The sequence below is a fragment of the Pygocentrus nattereri genome, chromosome 4 (genome assembly GCF_015220715.1).
Source record: "Pygocentrus nattereri isolate fPygNat1 chromosome 4, fPygNat1.pri, whole genome shotgun sequence".
NCBI lineage: Eukaryota > Metazoa > Chordata > Actinopteri > Characiformes > Serrasalmidae > Pygocentrus > Pygocentrus nattereri.
In genome coordinates, this window is record NC_051214.1 from 7,355,238 (window position 1) to 7,378,350 (window position 23,113).

A 23,113-nucleotide genomic window follows, 5' to 3' on the forward strand; every position below is an offset into this window, starting at 1 on the left:
GCCCAGGCTTTAGATACTATCAGTGTGAGGTACTGTTTCTCTGAAACTACTGAGCGGTCTCTTGGATTGACCCCAGTTTATGACCCTTTTCCTGCCCTATTTTGCCCTTTTTGCATTCCATTTTTGTGCTTCTGCTTGTTGATTTTTCTCTAGTGTTTTCAACCTGAATATTCCCTCATGCACAGGTGTATCACTAGACCAAGAGTGTTTGGATCCAAATGCAGTTTATTTACCAAAGTTTCAAGTAAAAACAACAAACAAACAAGCAAGGAAAATTAACTCATTTAAAGGCCAACAGAGCAGAAATATATCGATTATGAAAAAACTACACAGAGCAAATTGATAAATTGTGGCTCATAAAATACTAGAAACATTCAGTAAAATGCCCCATGTATGACGGTAGCTACCTTTATTTATATAAGCTTTATAGAACAAGATGCAGATCCAAGCGCCCAAGATGTACCAACTACACATAGTTTAACCAATGAAATTGTCCAAGCTGTAATTTGTGTTCAAGTGCAAACAGCATAGAAACAAACGTCTGCCAACTAGTCCTTTATATATCATCTGAAAATATCACACCTCAGTTTACCTTCCTGCATATGTCTTTTACATTAAATGTATTTCATTTACCGTGATTGTGCTCCATGAGCAAATCCAGCTATTTGTACTAGTATTACAATATTATTAATGATATTAAGTTGTTAAAACATTATGTTTACATGTATACACAAACCAGCCAGAGGTGGATTTGATCCTCCAGAAACATCATCACTTTAAACTGGCAAGTAATGAATGAAACTAAAACTGATGGATAAGAAATAATGCTCAGTTAATATTCAGATTTATCCTTACTCAGCTTTGATGAATAGACTCCCGTGTGTGTATAAGGGGAGACACTAGACTAGGGGACTGTGGTACATATCACACAAAGGAAAAAAGACTAAATGTACAATATGAACCACTGATTGTCTCCGGCAACTGTCAATATTTACAGTACAGACCATGAAAAGTTTTAATAAAAAAGTAACCAAAATATTTCAAAATAGCTTAAAATGTTAGATCAACCAATATTGTATTAAAAATAAAACATGCACAATGAAAGAGTTACTAAAATATAATACAGTGTGATACACCAAGGCAAACAAACATAGTTGTTATAAAAAGAAGAACTACAAACTTCAAAACTAATAAATATGAAACATAAAAAGCAGCAGCTTGTTTTATGATGTATGTTTTGCTTCTATATGTTCAGCGCCTGGATGTAATTCTTTCCACTGAAGAGCATGTGCACTACTCCAGACTGACCACTCCATCTCCATCGGCAGTGCTGTAGTGAGGATCTGATAAATGTTCACAAAACAGACGTTAATTCATGCACAGAAGGATATTAGTATGATTATAACAGCTTGATTGTGTAGTTTGTACCTTTGTTCCTCTTGGTGTGATAAACCACAGCTACTATAATGTGGAGAAAGATCACAGTCACCAAGGCAAAGGGGACGAAGGGCAGAGAAGCTGAAAAAGGGTGGAGAAGCTGAAAAAGCTTCCTATGACTCGTATAATCAATACTGTTAAACGTAAATGTGTGTGTGTGTGTGTTTATTATCTTCTGTCTCTGATTTGGTTTCACAGTAAATGAAGTGAACACATCCTCTACACAAAAAAAAAATAAATAGCTTTTTTCTGCTAATTTTAGTTTAACATAGGGAAAAGAAATTGAATATAAAAGGTGTCAAAATGTTTACACAGGCCATATTTTATGTTTTTTTTTTCTTTTTTCTTTTTCCAATTTGTTAAATCAGACAAAAATTGTGACTTTACATTGAGTGTGCTCTCTCAGAGGATTATAATAAGTTTCTCTTAGAAAATCGACCAAACCTGTCATTTTAATGGAGTCTACACATTTTCACACATGACTGTAGGTGAACAGTGATGAAGGGGTGGGATCTTTAAAACTCAAAGAGCTGGATTTCTGCACAGATACATTCATTAAAAGATTGAAATTATTTATGAATATAAACTGGGAATGTTTTACCTTTTACAGTCAGTTTGATGGTTAAACGTGAACCTTTAACAGCACAGATATAATCTCCCCCATCCTCTTCAGTCAGGTGGGATATGAGTAGAGAGAGATTTCCTGGAGAGTGACCATTAAACATCTGAACTCTGTCTCTGTACTGACCACTCTCACTGGATATCTCTTCTTGTTTGTGTGTGGATCTGTTCTGTTTCTTCCAGCGGAATGTCTTAACTTTGGTGTGTAGGTCAGTGCAGTAGCAGGGCAGCAGTACTGACCCTCCTGTATGAGCTGTGATATTCAGTACTTCTCCTCTGTTTTCCAGAGGGCAGCCTGTAGAAACACATCAGTCAGATCAGATTGATTATCTACTCTTTGTTTGACATCATGATTACAGTTTTATTTTAAATATTTGATGTCAACACACAGCTTTGACGGGTCACTTCTTGATATCAATCAAAATATCAAAATTCTTTGATGAAGAAAGTTCTATTTATATCAGAAGCACCTTGCTGCTGTCCAAAAAACCCTCCATGTATCACAATTTCATTTTTCGGTTTAAAATTTTCAGCATTATTTGCACACGGGAGCTGTCCTTTCCTCAAAATATCAGAGCAAGTGGACCAATAGAAATGGTCAGAAATGACATGGGGGGAAAATTGTATTAACTTACAACCCCATTTCCAAAACAGTTGGGATGCTGTGTGATATATAAATAAAAACAAAATGCAATGATATGCAAATCATTTAAACTCTATATCTCATTGTTTGCTTTGATTGCTTCAAAGACTTGTTTTTTTTAAAAATCTGTGTCCATTTTGAATTTGATGCCAAAACAATTGGGACGGGGACAAAAAAAGGCTGGTAAAGTTGTGTAGTGCTTAAAAAAGCACCTGGTAGTTCATTGGCAACAGGTCAGTAACATGATTGAGCACAAAAAGAGCCGATTAGAAGTAAAGTTGGGGAGGGGGTCACCACTCTGTGAAAGACTGCATCATCAAATCAAGAATAATGTTTCTCAGCAATGAAGAACTTTTGCTTTTCATCATCTATGGTGCGTTATAACATTAAAAGAATCTGGAGAAACCTCTGTATGTAGGGACAAGGCCAAAAGCCAGAATTTACTGGCCAAGTTCCCTGAACTTGTACTAATAGCCATTTTTGACTGACACATAGATTTAGGTCTGTATAATATCAATAACTCAGTAATGTATGTATGTCTGTATTTTTGTAGCATTTTTCCAGAGAAAAGATACAAAGTTATTCAAAACATTACATAGAATAAACAAAGCAAATGTAAAAATACTTATAATAAAGAATAATAACAAAAGTAATAGGAGCAAAACAGGCACATACAATGAGACATCAGATCCACACATACACACATTAAATAATTAAAAGATTAAAAGATTATCCGTATATGAAAACCAAAGAAGATAAGAGAGTAAGAATCTGTGTTTAGACGAGTCTTAATAACATGCAGCGAACAGACGGTCTAATGTCCAGAAGAAGAGAGGTCAGAGTTCAGACAGTTAAACGCCGGTCTGTTTTATTTTAACTTTGTTTGGGGGTGATTTGAACAGGGTGTACACATTTTTTCACATGACTGGAGGTGAACAGAGATGAGGGGTGGAATGTTTAAAACTCACACTGGTTTTCTATGAAGATACGTTTCATTATAGGATTTGAAATGTGTTATGAATGAAAACTGAGTCATTGTTTTACCTTTTACAGTCAGTCTGATGATTAAATGTACGCCTTCAACAGAGCACTGATAATCTCCTCCATCCTCTTCAATCAGGTGTGATATGAGTAGAGAGACGTTTCCTGGAGAGTGACCATTACCCAGCTGAACTCTGTCTCTGTACTGACCACTCTCACTGGATATCTCTTCCCATGTGTCTTTGTTGTCTTTCTTCCAGCTGAATGTCTTGGGTGTGGTGTGTAGGTCAGGGCAGTAGCAGGGCAGCAGTACTGACCCTCCTGTATGAGCTGTGATATTCAGTACTTCTCCTCTGTTTTCCAGAGGGCAGCCTGTAGAAACACATCAGTCAGATCAGATTGATTATCTACTCTTTGTTTGACATCATGATTACAGTTTTTATTTTAAATATTTGATGTCAACACACAGCTTTGACGGGTCACTTCTTGATATCAATCAAAATATCAAAATTCTTTGATGAAGAAAGTTCTATTTATATCAGAAGCACCTTGCTGCTGTCCAAAAAACACTCCATGTATCACAATTTCATTTTTCGGTTTAAAATTTTCAGCATTATTTGCACACGGGAGCTGTCCTTTCCTCAAAATATCAGAGCAAGTGGACCAATAGAAATGGTCAGAAATGACATGGGGGAAAATTGTATTAACTTACAACCCCATTTCCAAAACAGTTGGGATGCTGTGTGATATATAAATAAAAACAAAATGCAATGATATGCAAATCATTTAAACTCTATATCTCATTGTTTGCTTTGATTGCTTCAAAGACTTGTTTTTTGAAAAATCTGTGTCCATTTTGAATTTGATGCCAAAACAATTGGGATGGGGACAAAAAAAGGCTGGTAAAGTTGTGTAGTGCTTAAAAAAGCACCTGGTAGTTCATTGGCAACAGGTCAGTAACATGATTGAGCACAAAAAGAGCCGATTAGAAGTAAAGTTGGGGAGGGGGTCACCACTCTGTGAAAGACTGCATCATCAAATCAAGAATAATGTTTCTCAGCAATAAAGAACTTTTGCTTTTCATCATTATAATATTAAAAGAATCTGGAGAAACCTCTGTATGTAGGGACAAGGCCAAAAGCCAGAATTTACTGGCCAAGTTCCCTGAACTTGTACTAATAGCCATTTTTGACTCACACATAGATTTAGGACTGTATAATATCAATAACTCAGTAATGTATGTATGTCTGTATTTTTGTAGCATTTTTCCAGAGAAAAGATACAAAGTTATTCAAAACATTACATAAAATAAACAAAGCAAATGTAAAAATACTCATAATAAAGAATAATAACAAAAGTAATAGGAGCAAAACAGGCACATACAATGAGACATAAGATCCACACATACACACATTAAATAATTAAAAGATTAAAAGATTATCCGTATATGAAAACCAAAGAAGATAAGAGAGTAAGAATCTGTGTTTAGACGAGTCTTAATAACATGCAGCGAACAGATGGTCTAATGTCCAGAAGAAGAGAGGTCAGAGTTCAGACAGTTAAACGCCGGTCTGTTTTATTTTAACTTTGTTTGGGGGTGATTTGAACAGGGTGTACACATTTTCTCACATGACTGTAGGTGAACAGAGATGAGGGGTGGAATGTTTAAAACTCACACTGGTTTTCTATGCAGATACGTTTCATTATAGGATTTGAAATTTGTTATGAATGAAAACTGAGTCATTGTTTTACCTTTTACAGTCAGTCTGATGATTAAATGAGCACCTTCAACAGAGCACTGATAATCTCCTCCATCCTCTTCAGTCAGGTGTGATATGAGTAGAGAGACGTTTCCTGGAGAGTGACCATTAAACAGCTGAACTCTGTCTCTGTACTGACCACTCTCAATGGATATCTCTTCCCATGTGTCTTTGTTGTCTTTCTTCCAGCTGAATCTCTCAGGTGTGGTGTGTTGGTCAGTGCAGTAGCAGGGCAGCAATACTGACCCTCCTGCATGAGCTGCTATATTCAGTACTTCTCCTCTGTTTTCTAGAGTGCAGCCTGTAGAAACACATCAGTCAGATCAGACGTCGTGATGTTTTATTTATTTATTTTATACATTTAACGTCAACCCACAACTTTTACAAAATACATTTTTGATATAAACCAAAATATTCAATCTTTTTCATAGAAAATCTAAAACTAGATGCATTTATGTGTTATTATTATTATTATTATTATGATTATTATTAAATCTGTATTTGAGTGCGTTACTCTCGCAGATCTCTCTGTCTTTCTATAGGTTGACGGAGCTGTCAGTCATCGGCAAGAGCGTTGTCAATCGGCCAATTAAATACGGCTTCTCAGCCAAAAGGGGCGGAGCCTCCTGTTTAAAAACTACGCTGCCCGCCTGCGTGTAAGTCTACCAGCTCACTCGGTTTCCACGCGGTTCCAATTTTACCTCAGTCTATATATTTATTCTGAACTATAGCCATTTAGTCGGTATGTAATGGAGTACATGATAGTTTAATGTAAAAAATTGAGCTTGTGCTAATTACAGTTGTTGACTGGCACATAAACGTAGATATACAAGGCGTCTGTAGCCCATGAATAAAATAAGTCACTCACCTTCAGAGACATGAAGTCCAATGAAGAGAAGATAGAAAGTCAGCAACATCCTCACTAGTAAAACAACATTGAGATCACAGCACACTGACCGCTCCACACCCAGCACTACACTAGCCCTGTATACCACACTGAGTACACAGCACACTGACCGCTCCACATCCAGCACTACACTAGCCCTGTATACCACACTGAGTCCACAGCACACTGACCGCTCCACACCCAGCACTACACTAGCCCTGTATACCACACTGAGTCCACAGCTCTCTCAGCAGCTCTTCACTGGAGTCTAACCCACTCTAATGTCCGTGCAGCTCACAGGATCTGTGTTTAAACCAGCTAGTCCGGAACTCTTCTGTCTTTTAGAGACTTTAGCAGCAGCTTCTTCAGATTCACAAACCACACAGAGTGACGTGGTGGAGTTGTGAGAACACTGACCGTTTCCTGTTTTGCACTTCACCCAATTGGACTCATGAAAAGGTCAAATAAAGACACCACTCTTGTGTCTCACATTCTTGCAGAAAGCAAAAGGTGTAATACTAGCATGAATTCCATGCTGGTCTAAGCTGGTTTATGCTGGTTTTTGCCGACCTGCTGCTGGATGATACTGTTTTAGTCACCCATTATAGTCATGCTGGTTGACCAGCATACCAGCATCCAAACAGAACCTATGCTGGTTTATCAAGCAGAGATGATCTTCCCAGTTTACAGCCATCTTATTTAACTCTTCATTCTCAAGGAAAGCAGTTCCAGGTATGTTCCACTGGCGGTTCATCTGCTCTCCTGCTGTCCTCCAATATACACACTTTAATACACTTTGATAGAATAATTATTGACTTTAATACCATGTCTGGCAGCTCTGACTTTAATATAGTTCACTGCATTTTGTGTTTATTTTAATCTATCATCTCTACTTTCAGTGGGTTTAGCCACACTGACAGGAAACCTGATGTGGCCTCAGAGGTACAAACACCTGCATGAGTGACCCAGAGTGCTTTATTTATATATGCGTGGTTATATCTCACTTCCTGTGAGAGAATGCTGAGCATGTTTGGCTGCCAATTCTCATGGGAGGGATGTTTTCCACCTTTGTTTCTTGACGACTTCGTATTGAACAGTTTTGAACTAATCTTTTGACCTGGGGAGTTTCTGTTTTGTCATTTGTCCTCAGACGTACATGATCCAGAGCCTCAGACGCTGCAGGAGGCCACTATTGCTGCCCTCCACTGCCACTTTCTCACCTACCTGCTGCACATCTTGCCTACCCTGGTGAGATTTAGACCTTATCAGCATAGTTGGTGAGTGGGTCTAAACTGTCGCCTATTGGTTACAGTCATCTTTTAAAGTCTCATTTTATTTAATTTTTTATTTTATTATTAAAAATTAATGATTCAATATCCCTTCCAATTACAAAATGGGAGAGAGATCTTTCCATCATCCCGGATGAAAACTTCTGGACACAGATATGTCTAAACACTTTTAAAATGACAAAAAATCCAAATTTACAACCTATACAATACAAAACTCTCCATTGAATACATTATACAGGGCACAGAATGTGGTGGTTGGGTGTCTGATGGCTCTTGGACTGGAGATGGGGGCTGCCGCTCTGTTGTTTCTGTGTGCAGGCCCTGTTATTGATGGTGGGGGGCCTGGATGTGTGCGCTCACGGTCTTGGGGTGGGGATCTGGGGGCCCGTGGGGGTGGGTGCTGGCCCTGTCCGGGGGGCTGGCCTCCTGTGTGGGCCGGGGTGCGGGGTCTAGGGCCTTGGCGCCTGGGGTCGCCCGTCTCCCGTTTGGGCTCCTCCCTGCGCTGGAAGGGTCTGTGCCCCCCTGGGCGCACCGCCGGGTGGTGGGGGGTCTGGGGCGCGCCGGGGTGTCTGTCTGGCATTCCGGGATTCTGGATGCCTCCCGGGAGGAGGGGTGGGGCACTCAAGTAGGGGGACAACCACATAGGGCCGGTTGGTTCTGGACCCAGGACCACTGTGTCTGTGTGTGTATGGGTGGGTGTGAAGTTTGTTGCGGGTGAGTGTGTTTGTGTTGGTATGTATGTGTGTGTGTTTGTATGTGTTTGTATTGTAATTGTGAGTATGTGTATTGTAATTGTGAGTATGTGTATTGTAATCGTGAGTATGTGTATGTGTGATAATTGTTGTCTCTTGTGTGCGTGTGGGTGTGTGTTGTTTGTGTTTGTATTGTAATTGTGAGTATGTGTATTGTAATCGTGAGTATGTGTATTGTAACCGTGAGTATGTGTATGTGTGATAATTGTTGTCTCTTGTGTGCGTGTGTGGGTGTATGTTTTGTGCTGTGTCAGCTGTGTGGGCGGGCGCCGGCCTGGAGCGCGGTGGTGTCCTGGGGTCGTGGCCGCTTCGGGCCCAGGGCCGGCCTTCCCTGCACCGCGGCCGGGTGTAGGAAACCGGGGTGCCTAGTGAGCTAGTGCCAGCTGGCTCTCTTCCTCCGAGGGGTAGTTCTCTGCCTCTCGGTCTTTCTTATCCTGACCCTTCCCCTCCTCCCACTCAGTCAAACATCACACTGCACATAGGGGTTTTTTCCCCCCTTACAATGACACATTTCATGACACAGTACAGTACACACAGGGCTTTGGGGGTCAGGTGTGTCACTCAGTGGATGGTGGGTGGCGCTGCTTATCTGCTCACTGCTACCTGCCCCTCAATTTTATTTACACATTAGACATTGAGGGCCTTGGGGGTCAGTGTGGCAGTGTGCTGTTATTCAGTACTACATTGCCTCTGTCCCTCCAATTTTAATTGCACTGTAGCTCACACACATTCTTTTCATTTCGCACACATATTGAGTGTGGGGGGGGTGGGCGGGTCCTCTCACACCCCGGTTTGGTGCACCCTGCCTGGTGGGGGGACTGGCCGGTCGTTCGGGGCTGGGGTGGCTGCCTCCCTAGGTTGCCGCTGGCCCGTGCTGGTGTCCGCCCACTGACACTGTGAGTCCATGTATGTTCCGTGTGTGTGCATGAATGGGTGACTGGCGTGTGTGAGTGCGGGTGTGGGTGTGTGTGGGTGCATGTGAGCATGTGTGTGTGGACAGCTGGGCCTGGGTCCATGACTTGCTGAGCCTGGACATCTGTGGTACATGGTGGTGGGCAGGAGTTACCCCTCCCCACCGCTCCCCGCTGCTTGCCGACTCCCACCCCCCCCCCCCCCCCCCCACCCCCCCCCGGGGTATGGGTGTCCTGTGGGTCCCTGGGTGCATGGCTGGACATCTTGGCGTGGTCCCTACCCTGCTCCCTTGGCGGTTGTGTCCTGGGGGTGGTTTGGGCCTCTTTGGCATGGGGGGGGTCCTGCCGGGGGTCGGCCGTTCTCGGGCGCCTGGGGCCTCGGGGGCCGCATGCTCGGCTCATGCTGGGGATGTTGGCCTGCCGGGGGGGTGGGCTGCTCATTGCCTCTGGCTTTCCGGTCACTTGCCCTTTGTCTGTGGGCGCTCTGTCTGGGGCCTCCATTCTTCGTCCTGTGGGGCGTGCACGCGGTGGCCGTCAGGGCGTGTGGCCTCAGGTCTCCTGAGTTCCTAATGGGCTGTGGATGGTCCGGGTCCCCTGGGTCCTTCCCTATCTGTCTCTGGACCATGGGGGCATGGTTGCGGCTTCTTGCCCTCATTGCTGAGCACATTCCATGACACATAACACGTGGACGCGTATACACACATATACACATTGCTGCAAACAGTAGAATTGTGTGTGGTGTGTGGGTGTATATGTATAGAGGCATATGTATGGATATGTGAACATGTGTATGTATGTAGCAGCAAATAGTAGAATTATGTCTGGGTGTATATATGTATATGTATATGTATATGTATATGTATAGATATGTGAATATGTATATGTATGTATATCTGTATAATTGTTTTTTTTTCCCTTCTCCTTTTTTAAAAAAAAATTACTTATTTATTTATTTATTTATTTATTTATTTATTTATTTATTTATTTTTATTTAGTTGTCTGTTTATTTACTTATTTTATGTGTTTTTTCTTTCTTTTTTATTTATTTTAATTTTTTATATATATATATATATATATTTTTCTATTTATTTATTTATTTACTTATTTAATTATCATTATTATGATTTATTATTATTATTATTATCTTTTTTTTTTTGTCTTTCCTCCCTTCTTCTCTTTCTTTCCTGTCCTCTTTTATTATTATTATTATTATTTTTTTTTATTATTAGGCCTGGCCAAACAAATAAAATACGAACTTTAACAAGAATAGGCTTTAGTAACCTATAGAGCTTTTTCTTGTGAAAACAAATATGTTTGGTACATCAGTACATTCGGATTACCATTCAGATTGCAAAAATGGCCAGACATGACAGGTTAAAAAAAAAAAAAAGTCTCATTTTATGTGTCAGGTACTTCATGTTTGTTTGTTTAACACAAAATGTGATCTGTTAAAGCAAGTAATGTAATTTAACACGGTCACGCATTTGACTCCTTGAGCGGACTCGAACTCCAACTCCCAGAATGCGCTGGGAGACCACCTGGACTCTGGACTCCACCTGGCGCTCCTATCAGCGCTCGCAGTCTCCCGAATTCTAACTGTCTGCTCCTGTGTCTCATTTTAGCTTAGAGTACAAATGCCCAGGCTTTAGATACTATCAGTGTGACATACTGTTTCTCTGAAACTACTGAGCGGTCTCTTGTGTGATTATTGGATTGACCCCAGTTTATGACCCTTTTCCTGCCCTATTTTGCTCGTTTTGCATTCCATTTTTGTGCTTCTGCTTGTTGTTTTTCACTAGTGTTTTCAACCTGAATATTCCCTCATGCACAGGTGTATCACTAGACCAAGAGTGTTTGGATCCAAATGCAGTTTATTTACCAAAGTTTCAAGTAAAAACAACAAACAAACAAGCAAGCAAAATGAACTCATCTAAAGGCCAACAGAGCAGAAATATATTGAATATGAAAAAACAACACAGAGCAAATTGATAAATTGTGGCTCATAAAATACTAGAAACATTCAGTAAAATGCCTCATGTATGACGGTAGCTACCTTTATTTATATAAGCTTCATAGAACAAGATGCAGATCCAAGCGCCCAAGATGGACCTAAGTTGTTAAAACATTATGCTTACATGTATACACAAACCAGCCAGAGGTGGATTTGATCCTCCAGAAACATCATCACTTTAAACTGACAAGTAATGAATGAAACTAAAATTGATGGATAAGAAATAATGCTCAGTTAATATTCAGATTTATCCTTACTCAGCTTTGATGAATAGACTCCCGTGTGTGTATAAGGGGAGACACTAGACTAGGGGACTGTGGTACATATCACACGAAGGAAAAAAGACTAAATGTACAATATGAACCACTGATTGTCTCCGGCAACTGTCAATATTTACAGTACAGACCATGAAAAGCTTTAATAAAAAAGTAACCAAAATATTTCAAAATAGCTTAAAATGTTAGATCAACCAATATTGTATTAAAAATAAAACAATTCACAATGAAAGAGTTACTAAAATATAATACAGTGTGATACACCAAGGCAAACAAACATAGTTGTTATAAAAAGAACTACAAACTTCAAAACTAATAAATATGAAACATAAAAAGCAGCAGCTTGTTTTATGATGTATGTTTTGCTTCTATATGTTCAGCGCCTGGATGCAATTCTTTCCACTGAAGAGCATGTGCACTACTCCAGACTGACCACTGATCTCCATCGGCAGTGCTGTAGTGAGGATCTGATAAATGTTCACAAAACAGACGTTAATTCATGCACAGAAGGATATTAGTATGATTATAACAGCTTGATTGTGTAGTTTGTACCTTTGTTTCTCTTGGTGTGATAAACCACAGCTACTATAATGTGGAGAAAGATCACAGTCACCAAGGCAAAGGGGACGAAGGGCAGAGACCGTGGAGAAGCTGAAAAAGCATCCTATTATGACTCCTATAATCAATACTGTTAAACGTTATACATTTTAGGAATATCTGATATGAAATATGCAATTTGTAATGAAAAGGAAAGCCTTTCTTGCTGTTTATGAGAGTTTTAGCACTCAGTATGAATCCAAGAGGACAGAAAATCAATAAAAAACATGGTCACTTTATGCTAATTGTTTATTTTTTACTCTTAATAACCAATAGAATTAATCAGCAATTTCAGCTCACATGCACTGCAAATGAACAATTACTGAAAAGGTATCTGAGGTGCCGCTTGTTTTTAAGATCTCTATAAGTCAAAGATTACGAAATTTTGCAAGCCCTGGGTAAAATTTAGATCAAAAATAAGCCAAATTCATAAACATAGCAAATTTCTGTTAGCAGTGCAGTGTGTTTTGAATCATTGTCTTCATTTTTTGTAAATTGACAGTCAAACAATGGCATACCTGTGTAGCCCAGGCTCTCCTGAAAACAACAACTTATGGTATGTGTGACTGTCTCATGCTAAATACTTGGAATTGGATTTTGAATTCTAAGGGTTAACTGATATTTTGTTTACATAATTTCCAAAAAATGTGGGCAGTTGTGCAAAATGTAAATAATAACAAAATGCAATGATATGCAAATCATTTAAACCCTATATTTTATTGAAAATAGTACAAAGACAACATATCAGATGTTGAAACTGGAAAATGTTATTGTTTTTGAAAAATATATGCCCATTTTGAGTTTGATGCCAACAACACATTCCAAAAAAGTTGGGAAGGGTGCAGCAAAAGGCTGGCAAAGTTGTGTAATACTGTATCAAGCAAGAATGAGAAAACGTGTCACTTTCAAAACTAACTTTCCCAGATGCTTACAGAGTGTACTTCAAATAGAGGAGATGAAACACAGTGGTAAACATGTCTCTGTCCCAACTTTTTTGGAATGTGTTGTTGGCATCAAATTTAAAATATATAGAATATGTTCTTCAAAAAACAATAAATAAAAAGGATCTATGTTTGATCTGAACCTATGATTATGAACTTATTGGTCAAGCATAGTGGAGTTAATGTCATGGCTTGGTCTTGCATGGCTGCTTCAGGAAGGGGTCCACTAATCTTTCCTGATGATGTAACTTAGGATGTAAGCAGCATCATGGCGTCATAAGTCTACATAAATGTTCTGTCTGTCAATTTACAAAACAATGACCTTCACTATGTAGTAAGACAATGACCTAAAACACATTGCCAACACAAGAAAGGAGTTCATGCTGGAAAAAAATGGAAGGCTTCAGACTGGCCAAGTCATTCACTTGACCTTAACCCAACTGAGCATGCATTTCACCTACTGAAGAGGCGACTGAAGAGAGAAACACATGTAAGCAAACAAGTAGCAGCTGCGGCAAAAGTCTGGAAAAGAGTCATAATAGACAAATGCAGTTTGGTGATGTCAGAGGGTCATCGGATTTTCTTTAATGTACTTTGACTATTTGTACTTATGCTTTTGCTCACCTAAAACTCCATATTCTAAGCTGATTTGCATATATATATATATATATATATATATATATATATATATATATATATATATATATATATATATCAGGAAGCGCTGTCGCCTCACAGCAAGGTGGGCCTGGGTTCGATTCCCCTGCCGAGCGACCAGGGTCCTCTCTGTGTGGAGTTTGCATGTTTTCCCCGTGTCTGCGTGGGTTTCCTCCGGGTTCTCCGGTTTCCTCCCACAGTAATGTGTAATGTGTGCTTAACACAGCCTAAGTGTTCTATTCAGTTCACTTTAGTGAGAGTTGCAGTGGATTGAGAATTCAGTATTAAGTGGTGTCTTACCTATAACCGTGAGAAGGATGTCTCTGTATCCTGTGCTCTTAGCATCACACCTGTAATCTCCTCCATCCTCTTCAGTCAGGTGTGATATGAGTAGAGAGAGATTTCCTGGAGAGTCACCATTAACCAGCTGAACTCTGTCTCTGTACTGACCACTCTCATTGGATATCTCTTCTGGTGTGCTGTTTACTTTCAGCCAGTTAAAACTTTCAGGCTTGGTGTGTAGGTCAATGCAGTGGCAGGGTAGCAGGACTGACTCTCCTGTATGTGCTGTGATACTTAATGGTGTTCCACTGTTTATCAGAGTGCAGACTGTAAAATACAAAAAAGTTTGGGTGAAATGTTGGGAGCTATTTCAGGGAGAAAAATATGTCATGAGAATAGACTTAATAACAAAAAAAAGATTTATGATTCTAAATGAGATATGATAGATAAAGTCATTAAATCATCAATATATACTCGCTGTGTGTCATTACAAAGCAAAATTTAAAAGAGAAACATTTTCAGTTCACTGTAAAAGTAGTGACTGTTTATCTGATTAACCTTCTAACCAAATCTGACTGATTTACAACTTAAAACACTCATAAATATTGTGTTTTACATCTGATTGCCTCAAGGCCTTATGATACCCTCCATACTGTGCACTTGAACATATAAAGTGATGATCACCTCTTTCATTGAATTTTGAGTGTTTAATCAATCAATCGTTACACCTGTGGTGTTCCCGGTCACAAGTGACCGCCATAGGAAATGAATGGGTATCCAGACTATATTCATCCATCAGACAGAGAACATCCTCATACACACCCCCCAACTCACTCACTCATCCTCATACACACCCCCCCCAGCTCACTCACTCTGTTTGTATTTTCACTGCAGTTATTTTATGTCTAATTCTATAAATTCAGGTTAAACACTACTTTGAGACGTTGTTCACAGCTAAAGAATGTTGAATAAAAATATTGAGGTGAAAAATGGTTTTTGTGCTAATATAAGAGCAGTTAAAACAGACCGGTCAATTTTGACCGGGAACACTAAAGTAAGGGGCGGGAGGTGAAGAGGACAGGAGGGTTAATGGCTAGCATGGAGTTAAATTCTACTAGAGCCGCTGTAAAAAGCTTCAGTATTATATTAGAGTCAAGTGTTTATATGTTGTGTATTCATATTTGATGCCAGTTCTATCTGCTGTCTAATGTGGAAATGTGAAGCTTGTAACAGACGTACAAAGTAGCACTTCCTACGAATCCTTTATTCATACTGCTTTATAAATGCCTTTATATGTTATACATAATAGCTTGTAATGCCAGTTGTAATCTTGTATAATGGAATATACAACCCCATTTCCAAAAAAGTTGGGATGTTGCGCAGAATATAAATAAAAATAGAATCCAATGATGTGCAAATCACGTAAACCATATTTTAAAGGAAAATCCTACAAAGATTTCAAATGTTGAAACTGAGAAATTTTATTGATTTTTAAAAAAAATATATGCCTATTTTGAATTTGATGCCAACAACACCTTCCAAAAAAGTTGGGACGGGGGCCTATTTCTAACTGTGTTTCATCACCTCTTCTTTAAGAACACTCTGGGACCTGCTGTAGTTTTGAAAGTGAAATATTTTCCCATTCTTGTTTAATATAAAGTTTTAGCTGCTCAACAGTTCAGAGTCTCCTTTGTCATATTTTTCAGTTCATAATGTGGCAAATGTTTTCACCTCATATCTCCAAAATGGTAACTTTACAGGAGAAGGAAAATCAGATTCAGTTTAGTTTGGGATGACTGCATTAATACTGAGGGGTAATGTAAGATAATAAACATTAAAGTCTGCAAATTCTTAGTTTTTACAAATGACCTATTTACAAAACTCAACCTGAATTACCTGCCACTTATTACAACCCCAATTCCAAAAAAGTTGGGACACTCTGTAAAATGTAAATAAATGTAAATAAAACCAGAATGCAATGATTTTCAAGTCTTATAGAACCATATTTTATTCACAGTAGAACATAGAACACAGATGTTGAAAGTGAGACACTTTACAATCATGGAGAAAATTAACTCATTTAGAACTTGATGGCAGCAACACTTCTCAAAAAAGTTAGGACAGGTGCATCAAAAGGCTGGGAAAGTTGTGTAATGTTAAAAAACACACCTGGTGGTAAATCAGCAACAGGTCAGGGACATCATTGGGTATAAAAAGAGCATCTCAGAGAGGCAGAGTCTTTCAGAAGTATAGATGAGGAGCGATTGAGAATAACGTTTCTCAACATAAAATAGCAAAGAACTTTTGCTTTTCATCATCTACAGATTCAGAGAATCAGAGAAATCTCTGTACAGGGGACAAAGCCTATAACTAATAATGGTTGGCTGTGATCTTTCGGCCCTTAGACGGTATTGCATTAAAACAGACATAATTCTGTAGTGGAAATCACTGCATGGGCACTTTCACAAATCATTGTCTGTGAAAACACAGTTTGCTGTACAATCCAAAAATGCAAGTTAAAGCTATATCATGCAAAGAAGATGCCATATATCAACATAATCCAGAAACGCTGCTGTCTTCTCTGGGCCTAAGCTCATTTAAAATGGACTGAGGGGAAGTGGACAAGTGTCATGTGTTCTAATGAATTAAAAAATTATTTTTGGAAATCATGGACACTGTGTCCTCTGGGCTAAAGACCCCTCAGCGTGTTATAAGCACACATTTCAAAAGCCTGTACCCATGATGGTATAGGGGTGCATTAGTGCACATGGTATAGGTTTCTTGCAAATCTGTGAAGGTGCGGTTAATGCTGAACGAAATACACAGGTTTTGGCAACATAAGCTGCCATCCAGACAGCCTCTCTTTCAGGAAAGGCCTATTTCAACAAGACAATGCTAAACCACATACTCCATCCATCACAACAGAATGGCTTTATAGAAAAAGAGTCTGGGTGCTGAAGTGGCCAGCCTGCAGTCCAAACCTTTCACCAATAGAAAAGCTTTGGCGCATCATAAAATGAAAAATCTGTCAAAGAAGACCCCGGACTGCTGAGCAGCTAGAATCCTACATCAGACAAAACTGGGACAACATTCCTCTTCCAATCGGTCTCCTCACTTTCCAGACTGACCATTTACAGACTGTTGTTTAGAGAAGAGGGGATACTACACAATGGTTTACACAGCCCCTCCCAACTTTTTTGAGATGCGTTGCTGCCATCAAGTTCTAAATGAGTTAATGTTGTCCATTAAATGGTTAAATGTCTCACTTTCAACATCTGACATGAGCTCGTTGTTCTACTGTGAATAAAATATGGGTCTATGAGGTTTGCAAATCATTGCATCCTGTTTGTATTTACATTTATTTACATTTTACAGTGTCCCAACTTTTCTGGATTTGGGGTTATATTAAGAAGACACCTGTGTACATACTGTGTATACTTTTTTCTAATTTTGTTATTAATAATGACATGAGTGATGATACTGAAAGTGACCTTCACAGCATTTTACCATCTCCACTTCATCTGACTGCATATCTTTTGGATTATAGGAAACCCTCACAGACACAGGGAGAATAAGCAAACCCCACACAGGAAGGACTCTTGTCACACTGCCAGGTAACAGAACCAAGGTCCTTCTTGCTGGGAGGTGACAGTGCTACCCACTGCACCACCAGGCCTGTCCATGAGCACACCAATCACCAAATAATGCTTATAATGCAAATGTACAAGATAATAACTAGAGCTAGCAACACATTCAGTCATATGCAAGAGTTTAAACACCCTTGCTCATGTATGTATATATATATATATATATATATATATATATATATATATATATATATGCTTTATGTATGTGTATATTTTGTTTGTTTTGTTGATTTTCTGCAAAATGTAGTTAACAGTTTCTATTTATTTTTATTGATATATTGGGAAAAATAAAATATAAAATGTTCAACAACTTTTGCACATGTCCATTTTTCCCCAAATGACATTGCTTTACCTTCTACAGTCAGTCGGATGATTAAATGAGCACCTTTAACAGAGCACTGATAATCTCCTCCATCCTCTTCAGTCATGTGTGATGTGAGTAGAGAGAGATTTCCTGGAGAGTGACCATTAAACAGCTGAACTCTGCCTCTGTACTGACCACTGTCACTGGATATCTCTTCCCAAGTTTGTGTGTATGCACTGTCTTTCTTCCAGCTGAATTCCTCAGGTGTGGTCTGTAGGTCAGTGCAGTAACAGGGCAGCAGTACTGACCCTCCTATATGAGCTGTGATATCCAGTACTTGTTCTCTGTTCACCAGATTACAGCCTGTAGAAACACATCAGTCAGATCAAATTGACATTATGTAGGTTTTTATATGTGATGTCATCACACATCTTTGGATTATTACCTCTTTTCTTTATACATTTCTAGAAATGTATTTAAAAGCAATGAAAAAAAAAAAAAAGATGTGTTAACAAAAACAAGTATTTCCATTTTTTTTCATATTTATATTAACATTGCTGTCTTTTATTATCTCTCAAAATGTCAAAATGATGGACCAATGCCACACATTAAAAGTAAAGAATGTTGTTTTTTATCCTGTAAAATTACTGTTTAGGATACACACACACACACACACACACACACACACACACACACACACACATATATATATATATATATATATATATGCATACATTGTGTGTGTGTGTGTGTTATGTACTATATTATATGTACTTATAAAGGGGAAAAAGTATTTGATTTGTTGTATTTCACTAATTTGTCACAACATTTAAGTGTTTCAGATCATCTGACTAAATTTCATATAAGATGACTAAACACAAAATACATCTTTTATTTGATTGCTCCTTTTTTACAAGGAAGATTTATTGTATTCAAAGCCTATAACATTTATTTGAAAATATAATTGCCCCCTTAACTTAATAACTTGTTGTATCACCCTTGACAATAACAATTGGAATCACTTGTGATGAGATTTTTGCATCACTGTGGAGGAATTTTCGTTACAGATTATTGTAATTTGGCTATCGTAGGGGGTTTTTGAGCATGAACTGTCTGTTTGAGGTCTTGCCTCAGCATCTCAATGGAGTTGAATTCAGGGCTTTGACCCGCCCATTCCAAAACCTTAATTTAGTTTCTTTTGATCCTCTCAGAGCTGGGCTTACATTTACATTTACAGCATTTAGCAGACGCTCTTATCCAGAGCGACTTACAAGAAGTGCTTTGTCTGTCTAGAGAAAGTATCTTTGCTAGTTACCAATAGGTTAGAGAGAAAGACAGTCCTGAGCTCAGATACTGCCAGAAAGAAAAAGTCGCTGTTGATACCCAGAGAAAAGGAGTAGAGTTGAACACAGAACTCTGTGCAGTACAATGCAATGGAATACAGTAAACTACAATACACAGTGCAATACAATAAAATATAATATATAACTGCAGCACACTATATTGCAATAAATACTTAAGTCAATACTCATTTAAGTGCTGTATAAAGAGACGTGTCTTCAGTCTGCGTTTGAAGACAGCAAGAGACTTCATTCCACCACTTGGGTGACAGTACGGAGAACATTCTCGAACAGTCTTCCACGCACCTTGAAGGTCAAGCTGAGCTGTACTTGAAGCTCCAAGGCCTCGTAGTACAGTTCGAGATTTCACCATTGCTATGAAGACAGTAGGGGCTGGTCCATTTTTGGCTTTGTAGGCAAGCATTAGGGTTTTAAACCCTAATGCGTGCAGCTACAGGAAGCCACAACTTAGTTGTGAGCTTTGGACCACTGTCCTGGTGCATAACCCAACTGCACTTCAGTTTTACATCACAAACTGACAGACAGAGTGAAAGGGAAGGTTTACAAGACAGTAGTGCATCCTGCTATGATGTATGGTTTGGAGACTGTGGCTCTGTCTAAAAGACAGGAGGCTGAGCTGGAGGTGGCGGAGATGAAGATGCTGAGATTTTCGTTGGGAGTGACAAGGATGGACAAGATTAGAAATGAGCAGATCAGAGGGACAGTGAAGGTGATAAAGGACAGTTTGGAGATAAAGCCAGAGAGGCCAGGTTGAGATGGTTTGGACATGTGTTGAGGAGGAATAGTGGATATATTGGGCAAAGAATGTTGGAGATGGAGCTGCCGGGCAGAAGGAGAAGAGGTAGACCTCAGAGAAGGTCTATGGATGTAGTGAAGGTGGACATGGAGATGGTTGGTGTAAAAGTAGAGGAGGCAGTGGATAGGGCAAGATGGAGGCAGATGATCCGCTGTGGCGATTTTTTAATCCTAGAAAATTTCTATATGGCAAAGTGTGTCAGGTTCTATGAGATATCACACAACTGTATTCATTATGTTCAGTGACAGATAAGACAGTTATACAGCATAATACTGTAATCAATTTAAAAATTGGCCTAAATTTGTCCGGACCAAACTATCAGTCTCTGCAGCTTCAACATCTGCACCTGCCCAGTGGAGCACTGTTCTATCTCAGGGTCCAAGTGACAGACTAGCATCTTACAAAGAGTCAGTAGTCAGTTATTGATGATTAATAATGAGAAAGTATGTAGGACACAGTTTCATACTCCATACAGTCTCCAACATCAGACACATGTTAAAGTGGGTGAGCAACATCTTCAAGAGTCTCCAGTACCGACACAATAACATTTACTTCACTGCTCAGCTCTGCTGAGTGCAGTAAATCCCTCTACCTGAAACAGAGTGGTCACTGTCCAGCTACTGGATTTGGAGATGCAGCTGCACAAACAAAGCACAAAACAAACCAGCTGAAAGTCTTTAAGTATAAATAGGTTCTGATTGTGTGCTGCCAGCAGAATGGACAAACAGTGACACCGGACTGCTGTCCATTTAGGAAAAATGAAAACAGTATGCAGAGCTTCATCACTTCATTCAGAAGCTGAAGCTCTGAGTGCTACTTCACATGACTAATACATGTTTGCTACTCAGTTTGGCCCATATAGTGCTGTGTTTGAGTAAATTACATGTTCAAGATCAAAAAAGGATCTTGTGCTAATAACAATTATTGACTGGCACATAAATGTAGATTTGCATGATGTCAGTAACTCAATAACAAGATAAAAAAGTCACTCACCTTCAGAGACATGAAGCCCGATGAAGAGAAGATAGAAAGTCAGCAACATCCTCACTAGTAAAACAACACTGAGTCCACAGCACACTGACCACTACACACCCAGCACTACACTAGCCCTGTATACCACACTGAGTCCACAGCACACTGACCGCTCCACACCCAGCACTACACTAGCCCTGTATACCACACTGAGTTCACAGCACACTGACCGCTCCACACCCAGCACTACACTAGCCCTGTATACCACAGTCCACAGCTCTCTCAGCAGGTCTTCACTGGAGTCTAACCCACTCTAATGTCCAGCAGCTCACAGGAGCTCAGTTTAAATCAGCTAGACCAGAAGAATTTTAGCAGCAGCTTCTTTAGAGTCACAAAATCACACACGCAGACATGGTGGTCTCATGTGAACCCCCACTGTTTCCTGTTTTGAGGTGCATCATTTTGCAGTGCAAACAAGTGGACACAAAAAAAAGAAAGAAATGTGATGCACACCTCTTTGTCATTCTCACAAAAGGAAAAATAAAGCAGCACAGACTAGTAAGAATGCTCTAAACTGGTATAAGCTAGTTTTTGATCATCTGGTGCTGCCTTCATGCTGAAATAGTTTGGTTCTGGTGGCAGCATATGTTGAGTATGTTTCACCAGTCCTCCATTCTGCCAAACTGTCCACGATGTAGATTCTGTAGTCTAATTTCTATCTGCACTGGTTATAAGGTTGTGTGTGTATTTGTGTGTGTTAGTGTGTGTGTGTGTGTGTGTATGTCGGGGGGGTGTCATATAAATACACATGTATGTATGTATGCATGCACACAATTTGTGTGTCTGTGAGTGTCTGTGTGTATCATAAATGGCTATGTTTGTTATCTTGACAGCGTTTTCTTTGTTTTGTTGTAGTCCATAATCCTGTCCCCCCAATCGGTGTTAAAGCAGTTCTTACACTTTGATGTTTAAATTGTGAGAACTTTAGCCATGACAGGAAGCTCTGACCACACGTACTCGTCTGTGTCTTGTGTTTTTTTAAACTATCAGCTCTCCTTTGACCATCTGTGGTCTTGCTTGTTGTTCTCTCTGGTCTTTTTGTGGTAAAGGGATGTGATGTCATGGTTGTGAAACTTCTGGTCTACGTCTCTGTTTTCAGGCAGCTATATTAATATCAAGAGTGACTGATGCTGGGGGGAGGGGGGAGTTACGCTACCTGGAAACCTGGTGAGGCCTCAGAGAAACAAACACGATTGCAAGTGCTTTATTTACACAGACAGGACATCCTAATCAAGCGTCTGTTTAATGTTTTATAGAAGTCCTTCTTAAGCTTCTTTCCATCCTTCTTCCTCTGTCACACCAGAGAGATTCAGTCTTAAGCCGCTGAAAGTCTGAGAGAACCCACACGGGGGAAACACCCACCAAATTCAAGTATGAAGCAGCTCAGTTTCAGGTCCTGACCTGTCTGAACTGTTCCTCTTAGAGGTCATTTGTTTTCTACTTTTGAGACCAGACGTAACAGACTTGATGTAACAGGAGCTTTTTTGCTGCTCCATCCCTTGTGTAACAGCTCTGACCCGTGTATTGTGGTAGTGGTCAAGAGTTGAGACAAACCACAAGATGCTGTAGTGCCAACAATTTACTCTTCATATACAGATTAGAGATTAGACCTTTTCATTATTAGTGATTAGACTTTATTATCAAATTTGTTTTCATTGAAGCAAGAAAAGTAAATTTAGTCTGTTTAAGACAATCAAATCCACAGGACACAGCGCTACACAGAAAAGGAGGAATTATTTTAGATCACCTCACTCTGAGCAGACTGTCCACCTTGCTGCTCCTGTCCAGCTCTAATGTATCAACTATCACAGGTATTGAGGATCCTCAGATCTACATCAAGTAAAAAATGACCACCCAAATTTGATCATTTTTACATTCTACACACACAACATTTTCATTTCCTTCTTTATTTATTTATTTATTTTTAGGA

General features: G+C 39.4%; 1 protein-coding gene across 1 annotated transcript in view; it reads right to left on the minus strand.

Annotated features, from left to right (window-relative positions):
- Positions 1-21,233, minus strand: part of LOC119263168 (obscurin-like) — a 34,245-nt gene extending 13,012 nt beyond the window's left edge. The window contains exons 1-4 of the mRNA XM_037537485.1: positions 21,145-21,233; positions 5,435-5,743; positions 3,746-4,054; positions 2,039-2,353 (exon numbers count right to left, since the gene is read on the minus strand). Of these exons, the coding sequence (XP_037393382.1) occupies positions 2,039-2,353; positions 3,746-4,054; positions 5,435-5,743; positions 21,145-21,193 (982 nt within the window). The 5' untranslated portion in view covers positions 21,194-21,233. The remainder of the gene's footprint in view (positions 1-2,038; positions 2,354-3,745; positions 4,055-5,434; positions 5,744-21,144) is intronic.
- Positions 21,234-23,113: the final 1,880 nt, after the last annotated feature.